Raw genomic sequence first — 21,642 nt, forward strand, 5'->3', positions numbered from 1 at the left:
ATGGAGTCAGGTCCGATGACCTCGGTGGCCATGTTACTGGGCCACCACGTCCAATCCACCGCAGAAGGTACTGTTCATTGAGTTGATCTCTGACGCGACAGAAGTGTGCTGGGGCTCCGTCGTGCATAAACCGCATTGGTCTTCTTATATTTAATGGTACATCTTCAAGGAGATGTGGCAAGTGTCTTCTTAAGAATCACTGATATGAAGGTCCTCTTAGCATGTCGCCAACAATTCCTGACCAAACGTTAATTGAAAATCTTTGCTGGAAGCTGGATTCACTTTGACATAAATTCATTGATTGAATTTTTTTTGTCCATTATTTCGGAAATGAAACATTTGCGCCCTCATGTTCATAGGGACATTTTTTTCTTATTTTTGATCCTGGAACACGCACACAAAGTTTGTAGACATACTTTTGACTCCTGTATATATACAGAGTTATTCATAATTCCCTGACACATTACAAAAAATCGCTACTCATCAATGGTGCAATGGTTGGTAATGTAGTACATGACGATAGAAAGAGAAACTCTCCAAGTTTATTTTACATACCTCATAAATGCTGAATAACCATGCGCTGCTTCGTTTGCCACCCCGATCACCTGACCTGACGCCATGTGATTTCTTCTTATGGGGGTACATTAAGGACGAGGTCTTTGTAACGCCTCTGTCACGGTATCTGCCTGAACTGCGAAGACAAATCAATGCCATCTCAGAAATCGATTGTGACATGCTGCAGCGGATATGGGCATAAATGGATTATCGGCTTGACGTCTGCCGCGTCACAAAGGGCGGATACATAGAGCATTTATGAGGTTTGTAAAATAAACCCTGAGAATTTCTCTTTCTAACGGCATGTCCTATGTTACCATCCATTGCACCATTCAAGTCTAGCGATTTTTTGTAATGTGTCAGGGAATTATGAGTAACCCTGTATATCTGTAGCATCAGGCTTTAAACCTTCCTGCTTTTGTAGGTAGTTGTGTACATTTGTTTCGCAGATTCTACTGCGGTAGTCCTGCAATATTGCAGATGTTTTTCCCTTCCTGCTTTGAAGTGCTTCGCCACCCGCCTTCGTGCGTTTCACTAAGAAACTACACAGTGCGGCAACTGGAAAACGGGACTGATGCTGGGAAAAAATAATGGTTCCATGTATGAGCAATCTGAGCATTGTATATTCAAAGTAGCTTTCTCCTGCATCTACACACTGAAGGTCATCATACATTGCCGCCATTTGAGAACGTAGTGTGAGCTGAAGTAGACGTCTCTCTTGTGTGTGTGTTGTGAAGCAAGAATGGAACAAAGAGCGAACATCAAATTTTGTGTTCGGCTGGGCAAAAGTGCCACAGAAACGTTTCGAATGATGAAGCAAGTGTACGGAGATAATTGTCTGTCTCGTACACGTGTTTTTGAGTGGCATAACTGTTTCTGCCATGGAAGAGAATCATTGGAAGACGAACACCCTGGCCCAGCAAAAACGATTAGAACGCCAGAGTTGATTGAAAAGGTGCGGGAAATAATCACCAACGACCGATGTGCAACGCTTCGAATGATTTCAGAAGATCTGTGCGTTAATAAGGAAACCATTCGACAAATAATAACTCAGGATTTAAAAAAAAAGTAAGGTCTGTGCACGGGTTGTTCCACATTCATTAAGAGACGATCAACCACAGCTCGTGAATTGAACACTGCAGGGAACTCATTGATGCCACAGAAAACGAACCCAACTTCTTGAATTCGATCGTTACGGGTGACGAGACGTGGTGTTTCCAGTACAACCCCGAAACAAAGCTACAAATTGCGGAGTGGAAGTCGGCAAACTCTCCCCAAGTCAAGAAAGTTCGCCAAGAAAGATCAAAAATCAAAACAATGATAATCATTTTCTACGACAGCGAGGGAATTGTGCACAGAGTTCATACCCAGTGGCGAGACAGTTACTGCTGCCTACTATCTGCACATTTTGAAACGTTTGCTTCAGAGAATCTGTCGTGTTCGGCGTCAGTATCGAGAAGATGGCAGTTAGTTCCTGTTGCATGACAACGCGCCAAGCCTTAAGGCTCTCATTGTAAGGGAGATTTTGGTCACCAAAAAAGTCTTGTGTATTGTCGCATCAACCATATTCACCAGACTTAGCACCGTGTGACTTCTTTTCTGTTTCCAAAACTCAAAGCACCGCCGAAAGGCTGTTATTTTGATGACGTGGACACAATTCAAAGGACTGTAACGAGAGTACTGAACAGAATTCCAGACACGGCCATCCGCCATTCCTCCCAGTTGCTCATGGTCGTTGTGTGCAGTGTGTAGATGCAGGAGGAAGCTACTTTGAATAAACAATGCTCAGATTGCTCATACATGGAACCATTATTTTTTCCCAGCATCAGTCCCGTTTTCCAGTTGCCGCACTGTGTATAACACTTAAGAAAGCGATTCGTTGTTGGGAAGTTACCACGAGGATTTCGCGCTGTGCCCGGCATTGAACAAGGCACACAGTCAATTTGTTTTGTGTAATTAGAGCAATGGCTGCATTCGGATTTTTGTAATTCATTTGTTGCCGCCATCTGCTCTCTCAGAACTTTGTTTTGCAGTTATCGTACGCAGATACTAGAGTAAAACTTCATGTTGCAGACACGATCGAAAAACTATTTATGTGCTGGGCTTTGCTTCTGTCTTCAGAATCATCTTAAGATGAATTAATTGTTTGGAGTGGGGGAATTCTATCAGGACATTTAAGTTCCTCCTATACGATAACCCCTTCTTTGTTATAGTGATGTTGTTCACGGTGTGAAAAATCTTGACTTATTAATCCCAAACGAAACATAAGTGCAACCTACGTGAAATTCCGAGTTAATCTGCGCACAATTTTGATCAGGTTTTAAATTAAGAACTTAACATTGCCTTGCAAAACAGCACACACGAGTCTGGCGAATGATATTGTAGGCGCACATTATCCTTGCTTCGAACTTGGCCTGTGTATAATGATCCTCAAACATAATTTCCCTAGTCTTATGAACATGACACCATGTTCAGGGAAATAATAGCTGTACATTTTGAGAACCATACGAAACCCATGAATGCGCTGGACAAAACAGTGACAGTGTTCAAGCAGGTGGTTCTTGTGGTGCCTTAGATGTTTAAACAGCAGTTTGAAGATAATGAGTAGGCTGAAATTTGAAGTATCGAAACACTGCAATCTGTATGAAAGATGTTAATTGTTAATCACTTGTAACGGACCTTTTAGTGCAATGATTCTACGCGGACAGCAATTGACCGTCTATTAGAATGTTGTGACGTACGTCCCTTCGTTACCGGAGAGGAAAGGGACTGTAATGTGGAATCTGCACCGAAGAATTGAGTCTTATTTCGTCAAACCGTAAAGGTACAAGTCTAACACTTTTTCTCCAAAGATAGAGCCGTGGCTGATTATAAGTTTCATAAACACTGCGACTGCGCAACATAAAAGTTAATGTGCTAAACGTAATTAATGTTTTCGTGTTTATTAACGTATCCATCAATAGTTGTTGAGCTGAAAGACGTTTAGTGCAGTTTTTATTTTGTTGGCATATTCTTCTGTTTTATGGCTGTTCGTATTTACCTATGCACCATTGTAGCGTGTAACAACAATGACATGGCTGATGTGTTCGACGTGACGAACAAGGTTCTTGAAGACCAATGAAAACATGATTTTTCCTTCCTCGGGAAGTTTTTGCACCGTGATGTAAGTTAACCTGTGCCGTCACCGCAGCTGCGTCTTCAGATTTCTCGTGCGATTTTGCAGTGAAGCCAAAAAGTTTGAGAACTGTCTTAAAAACATGCGCACATCAGATTATGTTGATCAATGCAATGAAGAGACATTAACGGACTACTAAAGGCGATATTTCATCTCGGAATATGAAACCACTCCGTGTTCATTCAGTGTAGATACCTGAAAACATCTCCGTGAGAACTCGTGGAAATCCGTGCCGAGTAAGCAGTTACGGTTCGTCCCTCCTCGTCCTCAGAGAAATAGGGACCAATAATGCCACCAGAAGAAATTGTAACACCACACGGTCACTTTCGCACTATGAGGGCGTTCGTGAAGTTCACGCGGGTAGTTTGCAGCCCAGAACCGACAATTTTGTTTATTTACGTAACCTGACATGTAGAAGTGGGCCTCATCAAATATCACTAATGAGTTAACAATGTTTCGATTGTTGTTCAAGAATTGATTGCAAAACTGGTCGGTTCACCTTCTCCTGCTCACTAAGTTCCTGGGCAGCTTAGATTTTGTAGGGATGGTAATGCAAATCTTTGTGCAGAATTCGCCGAATGCTATTGTCCTTTGAAACACGCGCGATAGTTTGCCGTTGCAACATGGCTCCTCTTACTCGTTCCGCATCGTCGAATATACGCACCGAACGTGGACGTCCTTCACTGATCCTTCTCGACTACATTTCGATACCCACAATAGCAGAGTATTGCGGCTGGGTGAATCGCATCTTTGAAACTGGTCGGAAACCACGCTATGTAGCTGTAATTGACTCTGTTCTGATAAACATTTCCACAGTCGTAATATGGTGTTGCACTGACCAGCGCCCAATCTAAACCAAACTCCGAATAGTAGAGGCCGAGCGAGAAGTCCTGGCACTTGCGCATAGGATTGATTTTGGTCGTATGAGATGGACACGTCCGAAGCACGCGCTAGAGTGGTGTAGCTTCCGTTATTTGTAGCTCTAGTACGTGGCCACACTGGCTCCACTCCACTCAGGCCACCGCAGCTGAGGCTGTGCGACCCCACACTACTACTGAGCTCCTCTCTCCCGGCTTACACATCGCGCATTTAGGTGTCACGACTACTCGCGCGAGCTCTACTCTACATTACGAATGTTAGTATGGAAGTGCCGCGTAGCGGGAAAGATGGTAATTACATTTCAAAAACCATGTGGTATTTCGGGCGCGCGCTGCATTATTAAATGTTATAGTGCATGAAGTTTGAAGCTATTTAGAAAATACTACCCCTCTCAGTTTCGAGTTGCTGATACTGAAAATATGCTTCTGCTTTATTTAGTATATTTTTAGTATATGTTTTAAAAATTAAGTTTGTGTATAGACTGAAATAATAAATAAATATATACTGAATTTCAACACAAACATGACGCATCTAAACTACAAATTTAGTATATTTTGTTGTTTTTTTCGGTGGCAGAATCGTATCATGTGCCTTTGCGGTTTTCGTTGGGTCACCTGATTTAAATAATAGCAGTCCCAGTATTAGGTGATTGACAGAGCTGTAGATGAATGATCAGGTTTTTGAGCAGCATTGTAAAGCATGCATGACTAATGTTAACCACCACGGTCATCTTAGAATGATTAAAGGAGTAGAGATTGCAGGTTATGGTTCAGGTTAAGATATTTTATATATTATCATGAATGAGCTTTAGAATTTTAGTTTCTTGGAGATAAAATTTTCATACGTTATGTGGAGTGAAGTTTCAAAGTGTGCCTTGTATGAAAGTGGTCAAGCATTGAAATTGGGTTTGTGCTTTGCTGCTACTTCACATCAAATAAGCAAGTGATAGGTTAGATGAGTCGAGGTTGGGTCAGGTTTGGTTTGTTTGGGTTGGATTGGATCAGGTCTGACCTGGCTTTGGTAGGCTAAGTTATTACATCACGAGCTCACCATCCACATTCTTTTCAGAACAGTTTCATATCATTACGTAAAGTTTGGTGATTGACAAATTTGATCGAGGACTTTATACGTGTATATACTGTATGCATTTGTTTAAACTATGTTTGTATTTCATACAGATCACTCTGCAGCAATATGGTAGCAAAAGAATCATTTTACATTACAATAGTTATTTCATTACAATTCTATACAATGACTGATGTAATATTTAACCATCTGCAAAATATGGATGTTTGTTTTCTTAACAAGCTATGTTCCTGCTTATTGGGAAGACCTATAAACATGTTTCTCTAGTCTCTTCTGGTCTTGATATCTGTGACTAGATAGCTATTTTGTTGGTTGTGCCCTTGTTTAATATATTGTTAATCACTACTTTGTATAAATTGCAACCTTCATGTCTGAAAACAATACAGCGTGTTTCAAAAGTCGCTTTACAATTTGAGGGCGAGATATTGGTGAACTGATAGGAGAAACATATAATTTCAGAACATAGAAATGTAGTCAAACACTTCAAGTTTTATGTCCATCGGATTTTATGGTTCAATGTACGTCCCATCTGTAGTCAATATCTTGCCACACGCGGTGTAGCATCTCCGGTGTCACTTCAGCAACTGCGGCGGTAATTCGAGTTCGGAGTTCGGCCACATTTTCAGGTCTTTTCGATCTTTAACAAATCCCCACAAGAAAAATTCTAAAGTCGTTAGATCCGGGGAACGAGGTGGCCATGCTATTAGTGCGGCCCGACGAATCCACCGACCTGGGAAACGGTTGTTGAGGTACTCGCGCACTTCTCCGAGGTAATGAGGGGGTGCACCTTCTTGCTGGAAGTGAATGCGTCCTTCCTGGTCATCTTCGTCAAGTTGAATGAGGAACTGTTGGAACATGTCCAGATACACAATGCCGGTAATGGTCTTCTCCATGAAAAAGAAGGGGCCGCACACTTTATTTTTGCTGAGGGCGCAAAACACATTAACTTTTGGACTGTCACGAACATGTTCCAGGAAGGCACGTGGATTTTCACTACCTCAAATCCTGCAGTTGTGGGTGTTGACCTTACCACCTGTGAAAGTAGCCATCTTGATCACACTGGTCGGGAGCGCTTGTGGTGGCGGTTTTCGGTACTACAGTGTATGTGCATGAAACTTGATGTGCTTGGTTAAATTTGTGCATGTGCTCACGTCCTTTAAATAAATTTATATTATCCTGCGAAGTTGTAAAGCTACTTTTGAAACACCGTGTGTTGTGCTTGCATTTCATAACCCATCCCAGTAACATACTTTTGTAGAGGAAAGCCAAAGCTTAATGGAGGGATAGGTTGATATGTCTCATGACTGTCCAAATGTTTGTGATAGTGATTCATTACATTACATTTGTGTTGGATATTATGCATTGGCTACTATTTTTAACATATAACTACTTGGCTGTTGGTCTTACTTGTGTTTTCAAAATGTCTTGAGATAGTTTTAATGTTTTTTCTGTGGAAATTATTGATAACAGGGCAAACCCAGAACCATTTGAATAATAAACCATATAGTATGCAGATTTTTATACTACTGGGGTGAAAAAATGGTTTTTTTTCATCTCTAATGTTTTTTACCTGAGAATCCAAACATAGCCACTGTCACTAATATTTATCTTTTGTAAAATTGTGTTGTGGTTGATAATGATGGTATTGATGGATGTTATGTTGTCAGGTGCAGAAGCAACTTACGCAATTGAGTGTAAGTAGAAATTCTATGAGAAGGGCATTTCAACAATTAACACAGCGCACTGAAGTTCACCTGCATAAGTTCACATCAGAGGAAAGACGGATGTACACTCAATGGTATATTTTGTACATGAGTATATATTTTTTTCTTTTGTTTATCGACACGTTTGTGGGAGAAGGGCAGTTTTCTTCCTTCTGTGCCATTCACATTAAGAAATTAATTTTTGGGCAATTTCACAGAGATTTATCCTTTATGGATTACATGGTCAGTATAACCACTGTTCTGTCATGCAACTTCTGAAACACGGATGGCTACGTTTGTGATCACTTGACAGCAAACATCCTCCATAATTTCACCACAAATTTGAACAATCAAAGCCATGAGTTGCATTATTGAGGCTGGTTTTCTTGGAAGTAGTATTTCTCTGTAGTAAGTGTGAAGGAAGAAGTCAGGAATTTATGTCTCGGATGTTGGGTGGCCACTTCTGTCCACATCCGTGGTGAGCAGGATATCAGTTTCAGGATCGTGACAATCTTCCGGATTTTAGACCTTTGTATATGAAGTCTGAAATAATATTGTGGCTTACAGAAGTTGGTATGGTAAATTATTTTATGGATTTCCATTGCTTCTTTCACAGTACAGTCTGTTGGCATGGTGTGCTGTCATAGGTGCTTTATTTTATTATATCAACATTTGTGCAGGAAAGACAACAGCAATGACGGAGGGTATAAGAATTGCCCAGAATTGTGTTGTAGACCAAAAGACAGTTGGCCACATTATGAAGAAACTTTATTCTCTCATGAGTCAGCCAGTTCTCATAATTCATGCATCTTCTCCCAAGGATATTCTGAACGCGTGTCTCGAGAAAGGTAAGCAAGTGTGTTTCTTACAGTGTAATAGCATTAGGAACTGGAACTGACATTGAAATATTATTATTTGGATGTATTTTGTGTTGGCGCTACTCAAGATGTCCAGAATTATGAGTGTGAGTAATAAAAGCTCTAATAGTGTTGTTTATGTGTTTATATAATTGCTAATGTATTGAAACATCTACAAAGGATATTAATTTCTACTTTCTTAGTATCGGCCGTCTCAGTGGCCGCGCGGTCTGAGGCGTTGACCTTGTGCCGCTTGGTCGCTGGGATCATGGGTTCAAATCCCACTCAAGGCATGGATGTTTGTCCGCATTTTTCTGTGTTGTGCTGTCCTGTGTACAGGTAGAGGCCTTGCGATGAATTGCCCTGATGAGGGAGGCCGTATGACCTTTGAAACGTTGGTGAACATCAACCAGACTACACAGCGCAACAACCCAGAAGACAGAAATCTTCAAGTCTTAAAATATTTTCATTTTTTCTCACTGCAAGAAAGCTTTTAATCTCGCAACTGTGATGATGGTTGTTATTATGTTTTTATTATGCCCTCTTTCACTTCTGACCAGTCGATAATATGGTATGACGATTTTATGAAATATGATGAACTCTTGTTATCCATTGACTCTGAATATGCAATTTTTCATATCTGTTAGTTCAATTTATTAGTTGACTTTCCTTTTGTTTCAGGAATGGAGATGTACATTGTGAAAGACGGAATTATTATAACCAAGGCCCTCAATATTCTACCAGCCATCATTACAGAAGTGCATCTGGGGAACGTAATATAGAGAGGTGTATGAGAAAGAAATTGTATTCTAAGAAGAGAAAGGCATATTATAATGATGACAGTGATGGAAGGAGACAGAAAGTATTTGAAGAAAGAAAAACTATTAAATCATCTGTGTCTACACCAATCAGCAACTTTATTTGTGAAAATACGAAGGAAAGGGAAAAAGTAGCGAGGGAAACTGATGAAGAAAGATTATGTGGTTCAGAGGATTACGATTCTCTTTCGTGTTTAGCAATTGAAATTAATGATACAGTTGTGACCAGTAAAACATCAAATTTAGGCAAACAGGCACACAAGGCCCCACCAGAAAAAGTGGTGCTATTTGGAACTGGGAAAAATTCTAAGGTTGAAACAGACAGTAATACTAAAAATAAAGAATCTAGGATATTAGTTATTGTGAATGGGAAGGTTAGTGACAATAGAAGTGGGCGAGTACAGGAGGAAAAAGTGACTGCAAGCATAGCACAATCTACCTCAGTGGAGGGGAGAAAACTACCATCAAGCAAGAGGTCTTTTGGCACAGAACAGGATGAACATTACCCTTCACACAAAGACTTGAAGTCTGATGTGGAAGTGAATCCACAAAAGAATACAGTAGAGGTAAAGGCACATTACCACGTATTTTCAGAAGCAGCACTTCCTACAGGTTTAACGCCTCTCGTCAGTGAAGAAAGTGTTCCCCTGGCAGGAGGAGCTGAAGAAACCAGTGATGCTTTAAACAAGTCTGATGGTGATGTAGAAAGGGTGCACAATTCTTTGAACTTGGATAAGGCTGTTCCTGAAGAAAGATCTCAAGGCAGTAATGTTAGAGCTAATCAGTGGTCTACAAAGAGAAACTGTGCTGACATTGGACAAGAGACTAAAGCCATTTCATTGGGAAAACTGTCACATTGTATTAGTAGCGAGAATACTGAGCAGAGTACACACACAGTTAAAACGTTGCAGACAATATTGTCAAAAGAAGTTGATAATTACAGTTTTGAGAAATATGAGAAAGCTAAGCACTCTTCTGTTTTGCATTGGAAGTCTGGTTGTCTTAAGGAAAATACGTCAGTACAAAAGGATACTGATCATGGAAGTGAAGCTGGTGACGGCAAGGCTAAGGTGGCCGAAGTTGTCGAAACCGTTGCAGATCGACCTTTGGGAGAATTCAAGCCTACAGAAAACTCTCAAATTCCAGGTAAGTTTGCAGGTTCCCACATTCAGTACAGTACCTAGGACAAATCTCTTGTGTTCCTTGTCCATTAGGAGCAACAGAAAAGGGGAGGTGTTTAGATTGGGTAGCAGATAAGGAAATTTTTACTGTCCATATTATAAACATTATTTCCCAGTGGCTGTACTTTGTAGCTTGCTGTCTCAGTTTCTATATTGGTAATGTCTTTGGATGTCTTCCTTCTACCTGCAAGCCAGGTGAAATGTGCAGTTTGGTTCTGTCTGCTGTGCTTCAGAGCTTCTTATATTTCAGGTAGAGAAATTTCATTAATAGGTAATTCATGAAGTAGTACTGTTGCTTGATTTTGGTGTATAAGTAAGACATCAGAAATACTTTCGAAACCAATTTATTCTTCGTTGCATCACCACTCTGAGGCACTTCTTGCAGTACTTTAAAAATCATATGTGCAGAAGCATAATACAGTGATTTTTCCACGACAAGCCACTTATGTAACTCCTAGTGTAAATTGTGCAACTGCAGTTTTTCATCACATAATAATGGTAAAAATGTACATGAGTGAAATACAGGGAAGTGCTGATTAAGCATAAACTTAATTCTTGGATTTGTAAGGCTGGGTAAGTGAAGGGTTGATTGTGTATAATGTCATTGAAACAAAGTTTTTGTTTCACAGAACTGTTACATTGTTTCAGGTGATCATAGGAAGGCAACAATGCATGGGCATTCAGAACACGCATTTCTCGAGAGTTCTTCTCAACTGAAAACGAAAAGTCAAGAGCATCATATGTCCATAGTAACTGCTGAAGAGATATTCCATCAGAGTAATAAGGAGAAATTAATGGCATCTGAAGTTAAGGAAATATTTTGTATTGATGGTATAAAGTATAAGGCATCTAATGGTGGCCCCATTAGTAATAATAAAGGTCAGGATGTTACAAGTGAAAGTGCCATTGAGAAAACCTTAAAGGGGTTGTCAAAATATCTTCCTTCAAAGGAAAAGTGTGGGATGAACCAAATTGTTCCTTACAACAGTTTTGCTGGTGAAGCAAAGAAATACCAGAAGGATGTACCAAAATACCCTGGTGGTGTTAGAAGGACCTCTTCACAGTATTACACGACCATAGGTGAGTATTTTGGCAAGAATTTTATTAAAAGAGGAAGGGAAATTGAGCATAATGCAAAGGACTCTGCTAAAGATTTGACAAAAAAGGAATCTGTAAGTAATAATTTACTTCAGCTGGTTTGTGGAAATAATTTTCCAAACAACCTTGATAAATCAGATAAAGTAATCAAACCAAAAAATATGTCAACAAAAACTGTAATTTTACCAGTAGAATTGAAACAGAAGTTGGTTGATGTGTCAGAACATCAACATAGAAGTAAATCAATGAAAAGAGTTAAAAGAAGAAGGAGCAGTCCCTCTGACTTGCATTCCAAGACTCATAAAAAGAGACGCTACAGTTATGGAGGAGAAGAGGCTGCTGTTTTAGGAATGTCTGTAGAAAAAGGGTCAAAAATGAGAATTGTGTGGAATGAGAAGACCAAGAAGAATGAAGATAAAATATTGGACATGCCAGAGCTCTTGGAAAAAGAACGAGCAGGTCATCATGGACAATCCATTGAGAATGCCACAAAAACAAAATCTGGAGGGAATGAAATGTTGAAGACTACAGTGTATGAAAGGAGACTGTTGGGAAAGGAAAATGAAGTCTTTTCAGAAATTGAAACTGTTGCTGTACAATGCCTACCAGCAAAGAATGACACAAAAACAAAATCAGAGGGATGTGAGATTGTGAAGACTGGAAAGAGTGAAGAGAAATTTTTGAAGGAAAATGCAGTTTGTTGGAAGTTAGAACAACAGCCTGTTGTTGAAGTTGTATCAGTAAAGAAAATGAAGCCTGTGGGAAGTGAGATAGCAAAGATAAGAAAGGATAAGAAGACAATAGTAAGGAAAAAAAATCCACATCTGAAAGGTGAAGAACAAGCTGTTGCTAGACGCGAGTCCACGAAAACCTCAAAAATGAAACCCAGCAGAAGTGGATTGGGGAAGATTATGAAGAAAGCAGAAAGGCTGGTGAAGGAAAATCTGCATTCTTCGATAGTTGATGCTCAAGCTGATACTCATCTAGACCTCGTTAAGGAAATGTATAGTAGAATTGCTCCAACAAAAGCAAAATCTGGAGGAAATGACGTGAAGGCTATGAAGAGTTATGTGAAAGTATTAAGAAAGCAAAGACAGAATGAAGTAAATACTGTGGAGGATATAGCAAATAGAAATCCATCACATGGACCTAAATTAGATCCAAAATTCAGTAAAAAGAAGAAGAAAGAAATTATGTTGGAACTGTTTGGAGAGGATCCTGATGAACCTTCAAGAGAAAACTTTAATTATCCTAATGGAGGGAGTTTCAAGGTTTTGCAGAAAAATAACACATGTGCTGTCTCAGCAACAGTGTCTGATGCCATGGACGTAAATGCTGCGTTTGCTTCTCCTTTTGAACTGAATCACAAAGAAAAGGGTAACAGTAACAAAGATTATCGGTTCAGTGCCTTTTGTAAAAGTGAATCAAGAATGAAAACATTCAATAAAGGAACAGAAGGACAGAGTGACCACCAGAAAAGTGAAGAATTTGGAGGTAGTCAGTTGAATTCCTTACACCATGAAAGTAAGGTGAAGAAAACAGACTCCCAGAAATTAACGCAGCCAATTGTTTCTTTAGAACAGAGTAACCACCACCAAGGTAATGTAGGCAGCTCCATTAAAGACAGAGAAAGTGCTCCTACAATACAACACAATAATGAAGATAATTCAAGTTTTACATTCCCCAGAAATGACTTACACATAGCAGCTAGCAAAACGGTAGTAGTATGTGCTGATACTTTGGCAGAGAATGATCATCACAAAGATATTGAACCTGGAGGATGTGAAACTGAGCTACCAGTAACCTGTTCAGCGAGAGACAGAGCTGTTGTGGTCACAGGTTCACAGAATAATAGACTGAAGCCAGCTGAATTACATCTTGATTTTGAAACCCAAGAAAGTAACGTACATCTTACAGGCTCCATAACTGAGGGGGAAAACTCAGTATTTCACTTAATAATAAACATGGGAAATATAGATACTTTGTTTCCAAGTCCCCAAAAAGTTCAGTCTGGTGCTACAATGAAACAAATTTCAGTAAATCATAATGTTGCAGAGGATACTAATAATGCACCAGATGGACATGCAAGCGTTAAAGGATTTGCATCTGCTGAAAGGTGTACAGAAGATCCCAACAAGTCATTGGACACTGGAGAGAATGTAGAAGAAAATTTAACAGTATCAGACAATGCAGAAGTATCGACATTGTTCAGGGAAGCAGCCGAAAGTGCTATGAAGCATGTTCAGCCTGTTTCTGATGAAGTAAATGACGAGGAAAGTCAGTCGTGTAATGAACACCTTACAGTTGAAAGTCTGTCAAGGAGTGAACCACCTCAGGATTTGGTATTATGTGGCAAAGAAAGTGTTCAAGATTCTGTCTCTCACTCACAGAATGCCGATTTACCAGAAACTCTGACAAAACAAACTGATGTTGAAATAGCTCCAATTCATGCAGAAACTGCTTCATCACAGACATTATGTAATGAAAGAGCTGAAGAAGCTGAGGTAAAAGAAGGAAAAGAAACTGACAGAGTAATAGCACATGACAAAGATATTCAAAAGGAATGTGATGAAGTTGGGAAAGAGAAGTGTGTGTCAGAATCAGACTGCGAATTGAATGTAGATTGTGATAAAGAAGGTGGTAACTTCCCACAATCAAATGCACATTTTAACCAGAGCAAGTCGTCTGCTTCTACATTACAGACAGATATTTCAAACAGTGACTGTAGACCTTCAGTCACATCTGAAGAGCCACCAGAACAGTTAGGCCACAGTCTGACTGCTAATCCATCTCAGTCCAAAGCTGGCCTGTCAAATAGCACAAGCACAAATGACATCCCACATGTAGCTGATGCAGCTGTTTCTCAGATTTTGCCACGGATTAGAGTTCGAGATCCAGAAAGTTTGGGCATCACTTTGCCCGGGAGTTCATTTTTTGAAGTAATGGATAAAAAATTGTCTGATTTGACACAATTTACATACATATTAATGCAAGATATGATTCGTATTAATGAACGTCATAAAGCCCTGTCTCCCTTGAGAGGTTCTCTGAGGGATGCTGAAACAGCTTTGGTAAAGGCAGAATGGATGAGCCCTCACATGACTTATAAGGCCATTTCCTTTCTTGATTTATATAAGTGTGTTGAAAGAAGTTTTCCAAAACAAATTGAAGAATTTCTGATTAGACGTCTCAATGAATTGAATCCCATTCGAATGTATACTTTAGAGGAATTAGAAAGATGTCTACATTGTTGTAAGTATATTCGCAACCAGAATTCATCAGTTCCATATCCACAGCAGCATCAGCAACAGCCTGTTGAAGTTCCGACTACAAGTAATGTTAACTGGAATACAAATAATCAGATTTTATCTCTGTCACAAGCAGGACACATTTCAAACAGTGGAGCAAATATAAATTCGAAACAGCAAACTTCTAAATCTGTTCAGAATATTGCATCTGGTACTGGAGTTCAGTTCACAGCTGGTAGAATGGAGATGGGGACTCACACTTCAGGTTCTCTTACTAATGTTCCTCCACCTTCTTATGTGGATGCAATAAGAGAAGTAGGAACAAATTTCAGTGTAAGACATTCTCAGATTGGAAACAGTTATCAACAACAATTTACCATTTATAATCCTGCGCAGACTCGGAGATTTTCAAGTGAACAATGCCAGACTAATTATAATTCTATTCCTCGTATGTCTGTCTCTGCAACTGATGGACCCATTGCACTTACACAAGGCCAGGTTTATAATGGCCCATCTGAAAACAGAACAGTTGCTAAAATAGTTCAGAGTACCCATGGGGCACATAATACTGCACAGTCTGCATTTCAAACACTTCCTGCTTATCATGGAAACAACAATGTAGCTATAGGATTCACGGGACATGCTTCTGTATCTGGATCAAGTTACTCACAACCAGATTCTTTCAGTCGTCCATATCCACCAATTCGACAAGGTGCACCATATCGTAACTCTTACAGTAGCATCTATTCACAGAGTCAAGCTATACAACCAGGTACATTCTTACAGCATTCAAGTATTGATCGTATCCAAAATGCAAGTTCATCAAGAGTTATATGTGAATCAAGTCAAGATACTCAGCAGGGCATGTTCCCCCATATTATGGGTAAAAATGCTGTTCTGAATAAATCAGCTCTGAAGACTCTCAGTCAGCCATACCATCAAAAACAGCCTATACAACAGGTTCCATTTTCTCAATCTGTGAGGAATGTTATCCCAAATATATCAACTACAAACTCTTCTTGTCAGCTACATCCATTAACACAGCAAGGTGAATTCCCTCATCGTGTGCGTTTACCAGATATATCAGCATCAGTCTCTTCCATTCAATCGTACCCTCAAAATGAAACCATGCAGCAGGGTATATATTCTCAGTCAGTGAATAAAACTCTCCCAAATATGCCTGCTCCAAACTCTTCCAGTCATTTATGTCCTAGTGCTATACAGCAAGGTACATTCTCGGATAATTTGAACAATGTTGCTATACCAAATAGAACTCATTTATCCAGTCATCATTATCTACCAAATCAAGCCATGCATCAGGGTATATTTTCTCATCACATGTATAATAATATTCCTTCACAGGGAAACATTTTATTGCATGGATTTTTAAGTGCACCAGCTGCTGGTCCTGGTAATGTGCATCAGACAAGAAATTATTTGTATCCACCTCCGCCTCTTGGAGCTCCGTCATCAAGCCTTGCACAATTAACACAGATGACTTTACAAGTTCAGCAGTGTGTGCGTGCTCAGGAATGCAATGTCCCTGCTTGTCAAGAAAACGGAGGATCCTACACTAGAGGATCATTCCCTCAGCAGTCCCGAACACTTGCAGTGAGACCTATCTCAGAACTGCAATTACATGGAGCACCACTATATGTAATTCAAAGACAGAACAGTGGAAGAACAAATGCTAGTAATACAGAAAGTGACAGTATCTCTTATGGGAGACATTCTCAGAATGTACCAGCACAAAATGGTTTGTTCAGTAGAGGAAGAAACTGCAATGGATATTTTATAAATGGTACAAGAAACAGTCTTTCTGATAAGAGAAACAATCAAAATGAATCTTGTACAAATAGTACATCAAGTAACAATCTCTTTTATCAGAGGAACACACAGAGTGGACAGAGAAGGAGCAGTCTCTCTGATGGAGGAAACAATAATGGAGGATCTCTTGCAAATACTACACCAAATAATCTGAGTGGTACACTTGCAGGAAGTACAAGTAACTGTCTCTCTGGTAGGGGAAACAACCAGAATGGATTTCTTGCAAGTAATACAGCAAGTGACACACTGTCTGCTAAGGAGAACAGCCAGAGAGAATCTCTCACAAACACTACCTTAAGTAAGACTTTACCCGATAGAGGAAACTATAAGAGAGGATCTCTTGCAAATACTACACCAAATAACAATCTTCGTGATGAGGGAAACAGTCTGAGTGGTACACTGGCAGGAAGTACAAGTAACTGTCTCTCTGGTAGAGGAAACAACCAGAATGGATTTCTTGCAAGTAATACAGCAAGTGACACACTGTCTGCTAAGGAGAACAGCCAGAGAGAATCTCTCACGAACCCTACCATAAGTAAGAGTTTACCCGATATAGGAAACAGCCAGAGTGGACCACTACCTCTAACTGATATTCCTACTTCAGCACAATTTCAGACAAGATTGGATGGAGTTCACAAACAGTTGAGCAAATCTGAAGACTTGCCTATTTCTGAAGTTGTTCAACAAAATATGGATAATATAACTCTGAATAATTTTTCTGAAGCACCAAATTACACATGTATAGGAAGTCATGTTGTTAATAGGAGAAATGTCATAAATGGTGTATGTACTGTACCTGAGAAAACCCCTCTGGAAGATTCGCAATGTGAAATTAATTCAGACATCACCAAGTCTTCTGCATCTCTCCAGAATTCACAAACTTTGTTGCATGGTGATAAGCAATCCAGTCATTGTGGAAGCCAACAGAGACAGTTATCAAACAAAGTGACTATTGATCAGTCTGAAGTGTCAAACAACACTGTCGTTGAAGTCCAGGCATCTGGGAGTAAGAATCATGCATCTGCTGTTCTGGGACAATCAGCAGGAATGCTTCCTACTACTAGTCAGTCAATGGAGGTTTCTGTTTATCAACCATTTGGAATATATCATAGGACATACAGTGGAACAGTAAGGGAATTACCTGAAAAAATTGTTTCAGATCCACACATCACTCACAACATATTAAGTATAGAGACTCAGCAAACTGCAAGTGTCAAAGATATGTTACAGACACATAGGAGGCAATCTAGCAACTACAAACCAAGAAGTCAACCAGATATTGGAGAAGTTTTTGGTTCTAGAAATGAAAAGGTGGTTGAAATTGAATCTGAAGGACTTGGAACCCAAGTTAGTGATTCAGAAGATATTCAGGTAGTAGCAGATATAGGTGGTAAGAAAGATAAATGTGACAGTCATAATTATTTACATGATACAAAGACTGAGCTCTCAGTAGTGGCTAAGGAAGAAGGAAACACAACTGCTGAAGTTACATGTAAACAATCTGAGCAGAGGGAAATAACCATTCTCACAGTTGTAAAATGTGTTCCCATGCCCACTTCAGAAAGTTCCCAGACTTCTTCATTGGATGAAACTTCAACTATCACCAAAGAAGACAAAGGATCTGACAAAAGAGAATCTGATTCAGATGTAGAAGTGGTGAGTTCTGTATTAACTGGTATTTTAGTGACTAAAAATGTGAGGGAATTGTGGGACAGTAGTTTTTATATTTCATATAGAAGTATTGTGCTTATTATTCATTCTTTATATGAACTTCATGAAATTAACATTTTATAGGGAAATAATGTTCATCTGTCTGCAGATTGCATCTGAGACACTACTGAAACAAATTTCAGGTGTCTAAATCAAAAGTCTTTGGGCAAGTTTAATTTGGAGTACACCTCTTTATACTGTGATATTATTATTAATTGTAAATATCATGTGCATACACAACTTTATTATTTGCATTAGTATTATACTGTTTACAGCTTTTTGAAGTGCTGCCACTGGTTAGAAACATCAGTGTCAGAGATGGTCAGAAGGTAAATCATCCTGCTGCATTGAAACTTCTAATCTCTTGTATATATGGCTATTCTACAAATGCATGCACATGCAAACCCCCCCCCCCCCCCCCCCACACACACACACACACAAAATATTTGCAGTCACAAATATTCCTTTTATTGGAAGGTCAGGTATCATTACCCTGAGCCTATAACTGACTGTTTTGGTATATTTTATGTAATTTTGACTGTGTTTCATCCTGTACATGAAATGTAGATATAACAGAATACTGATCACTTGCCTACATTTAGTGCAGAAATTTAGAATGTTTTCCCACCATGCCCTGTTCATGCTTTCATATTGTGGTGCTTAGTACAGCATTTCAGGTGTGCTGCAAATTTTATAAAAATTATATATTTGCACTTTGCACAGTGGTCCATCATTGATAGTTCTATTAAGCATGTTATATTTTCATATGCCTGAATTCATATAGGTCAAGGATTTATATGCAGATATATTTTTGTGGCCATGTATAATTTTGTATCCCCCTTTCTTGAGGTGGAATTTTGTGGTGTGCCATTACGTGTCTGACACATCAGGGTGTGTTGCTGGTAAAAAAAGTTTGCAAAACACTGGCTTAGTACATGATGCACTACCATTTACTTGCCTTCTTATTTTAAATGGTGATAGGGAATAATACTGCATAGACTAATTGCATCATATAAATGTCATGTTCAGTAGGTTACCCTTCTCTTTTATATATGTGTAGTAAATATATAAAAGTTTGTGCAAGGTATTTTGCAGTGTATGTGTTTGTGCATAAAAGAAAGTGAACATTGTGTTTGAAGGTGTTTTCCAGTATTTGCCTATATAGACACTTCATCCCCAGCTAATATTTGAACATGAGCCTCATAGATGTACAGCAGGAGTATTTATTGCGATGCTCTGTGGGAAGAATCCATGCCATGATTTTGCATTAGTTCACACCATTTCTTTTTTATCTGTGGAACTTCTGGAGTATGTTTTTTATGGTGGAGATTGCTTTAATTCATGTTAATAATGCATTGGTGTCAATCCACATTTGGAGTTGTTGCACAAAATTCCATGTTTTTTTATGCATGTTTCATTGTACTTCATTGAAGATAATGAAATTTGTATGTATACATAAATTGACTGAAAGAGTGTGTGTTGAAAATTATAAATCTTCCATTTATTATTCCCTTAAATCTATGTCATTGTAGGTAGTATAATACTGTATTGTTCAGGTAAAGTGGGAACTTATCAATCTGAAGGCAGTGATGAGATCACTACTTATTTCAGGAAATTCTTGTGGAGAAATCAGAGCTACAAGTGACAGAAAGTATGTACCATTCTGAAGACAAACTACTGTTAGATGAAGATTATGAAGAAAGCAAATCTCTCTTAGAAGAAGAGTCTGAAGATTACAAAGATAGCAAGCTAATGATGTGGTTTGAATGTGAGGAGGAGATGCCAATGTGGCATGATACTGAGAAGACTTTTCAGACGTGGCATGAATCAGAGGTGGGGCCCTTTGCTAATTTGTTATGATGTTCAGGAAATGTATTTTGTATTAGAACAATACATACTTGTGATTGTTAATGGTGTTCTGGGCTGTGATGCCATGTGGACTTTAAGTGAATGCGGTTTTGGAAGAACACTGGTAAGCACATACAAGCTCACACTATCAGCACAGAAAACTACTATTAGCATCTTTTTTGTTGTGAGAATCTCACGTCTGAAGTACTCATGATTGTGAGATCTCTTGATGAATATACCTATGAAGTCGGGCAGACTGCTGAATTATCTGGTATAATACATTTACAAGAACATTTCTTACCAGGGTTCCCTAGTTACTAAGTACATTCAGTAGTATGATTAGTAAAGCATTTTATCTTTCTTCAGGTGACAGCCGTGAGTGAGAGAATGAAATTTGTAATTCAGTGTGCAGTTTGTGAGAAGGCTGCAAAGGTCAAATGCTCTGGGTGCCTCATCACGTGCTACTGTAGTGCTGAATGTCAGGTAAGAAAGAAATTGCACAAAGCACATAAAATGAATGCTTAATGGGAAGTACTTCCCCTCATGTTTCATCTCCAAAAGTACTTCAAATTTTTTGTTAAACCCTGAGGTAAAATACTTATTGGGAAATGCTTGTGAAACTGGTTAGCCCTCAAGTCAGGGCTTGACAAATCTTGGGTACTGGGCTTCCATGGTGGACCCAGTATTTCCAAGAGTAATTATGTTTTTGGTTTGTGCCTGATATGCTCTTTTGAAAACCCAGCTCAAAAATTATTGCTCTACAGAACTGATAATTGCTGGCAATGAATAATCTGGACAACATACTTGGTGTTTTGCAGCAATTTGTGGTTGCATGTGTTAGGGTGAATGGTTAGTAGATTTCCATTTACAGTATCATTATGTGGCACAGAGTTTGAGTTTGACGCTTATTAGAATGTGGAACCAATCTGCAGTCATGCCATGTGGTAAACTTGCACGGAATGTACGTGGCAGATGTTGCTTCATAGTATTACGGTTTATGTGTGTTTAATGCCCATAACTGTGTTTAAAAATTAGTTTCTTTGTTGCAATTATAATATTTGTTAGCACATGTAGCAAGAATGAAATGTGCACCAACAGCTGGGTGGCAAGAAAACTCATACAGCTGACAGTTTCATTTACTGTTCCATTAAAAAGAAGAAATAAACAATAATCATAATGTAAAATCTAGCAAGTTGATGTAAATGCAGTATCATAAAATAAAACTGGAGTGAAACCAACCAAATTGTTGGCAGTTAAATTAATCATAGCACAGGTATAGCAAGTTGTATGTTCTTCCTTTCTCAGTACTGCTTTAAAAGATCTAAGGTCGTGAAAAGTTTTGCTGTAGCATGAATGAACCATCAGTGACAGAATTTGATTCTGCAAAGGCTGTTGGCCTGTGGTAGGCCATTCTAGTTTCAGGACTACAGAACTGATTAGCACTTTGATAATCCTGCACCATGAATAAATTACAGTAATTAAATTCTTATTGTGAACTTGTGGAAATTCAGCCTTGTACTAAGCAATCTTGCACAAATATCAACTGGTTATTTAATCGTAATAGTTTTCTTGTTCTATTCTTCTAAGGTCCTTTGGCTGTTTCTGACAAGTAATGAGACTTCAGTGTTAAGATATCTTCTGTTATAGTGTTACGCAG

At 39.0% G+C, this 21,642-nt stretch overlaps 1 protein-coding gene across 16 annotated transcripts in view; it reads left to right on the top strand.

The window, feature by feature from the left end:
* Window positions 1-21,642, top strand: part of LOC110833305 (uncharacterized) — a 78,800-nt gene that overhangs the window by 48,769 nt on the left and 8,389 nt on the right. For 7 of the 16 annotated variants that reach the window (XR_002544176.2, XM_087349245.1, XM_087349248.1 and 4 more), the window contains 6 exons: window positions 7,363-7,493; window positions 8,079-8,246; window positions 8,937-10,219; window positions 10,903-18,083; window positions 19,749-19,970; window positions 20,352-20,468. Coding sequence is in view for 15 of the 16 variants with exons in the window: in XM_087349245.1 (XP_087205371.1) it covers window positions 7,363-7,493; window positions 8,079-8,246; window positions 8,937-10,219; window positions 10,903-18,083; window positions 19,749-19,970; window positions 20,352-20,468 (9,102 nt within the window). In the remaining variant the exon portion in view is untranslated. Of the gene's footprint in view, window positions 1-7,362; window positions 7,494-8,014; window positions 8,247-8,314; window positions 8,827-8,936; window positions 10,220-10,902; window positions 18,084-19,748; window positions 19,971-20,351; window positions 20,469-21,642 lie in introns of those variants that run through there. The other 9 variants (XM_087349252.1, XM_087349255.1, XM_087349253.1 and 6 more) reach the window with 5 other exon arrangements.

Source organism: Zootermopsis nevadensis, unplaced genomic scaffold, assembly GCF_977971745.1.
Source record: "Zootermopsis nevadensis isolate Lab colony 2312 unplaced genomic scaffold, Znev_1.0 Znev_ptg000015l, whole genome shotgun sequence".
NCBI classification, from domain to species: Eukaryota; Metazoa; Arthropoda; class Insecta; order Blattodea; family Termopsidae; genus Zootermopsis; species Zootermopsis nevadensis.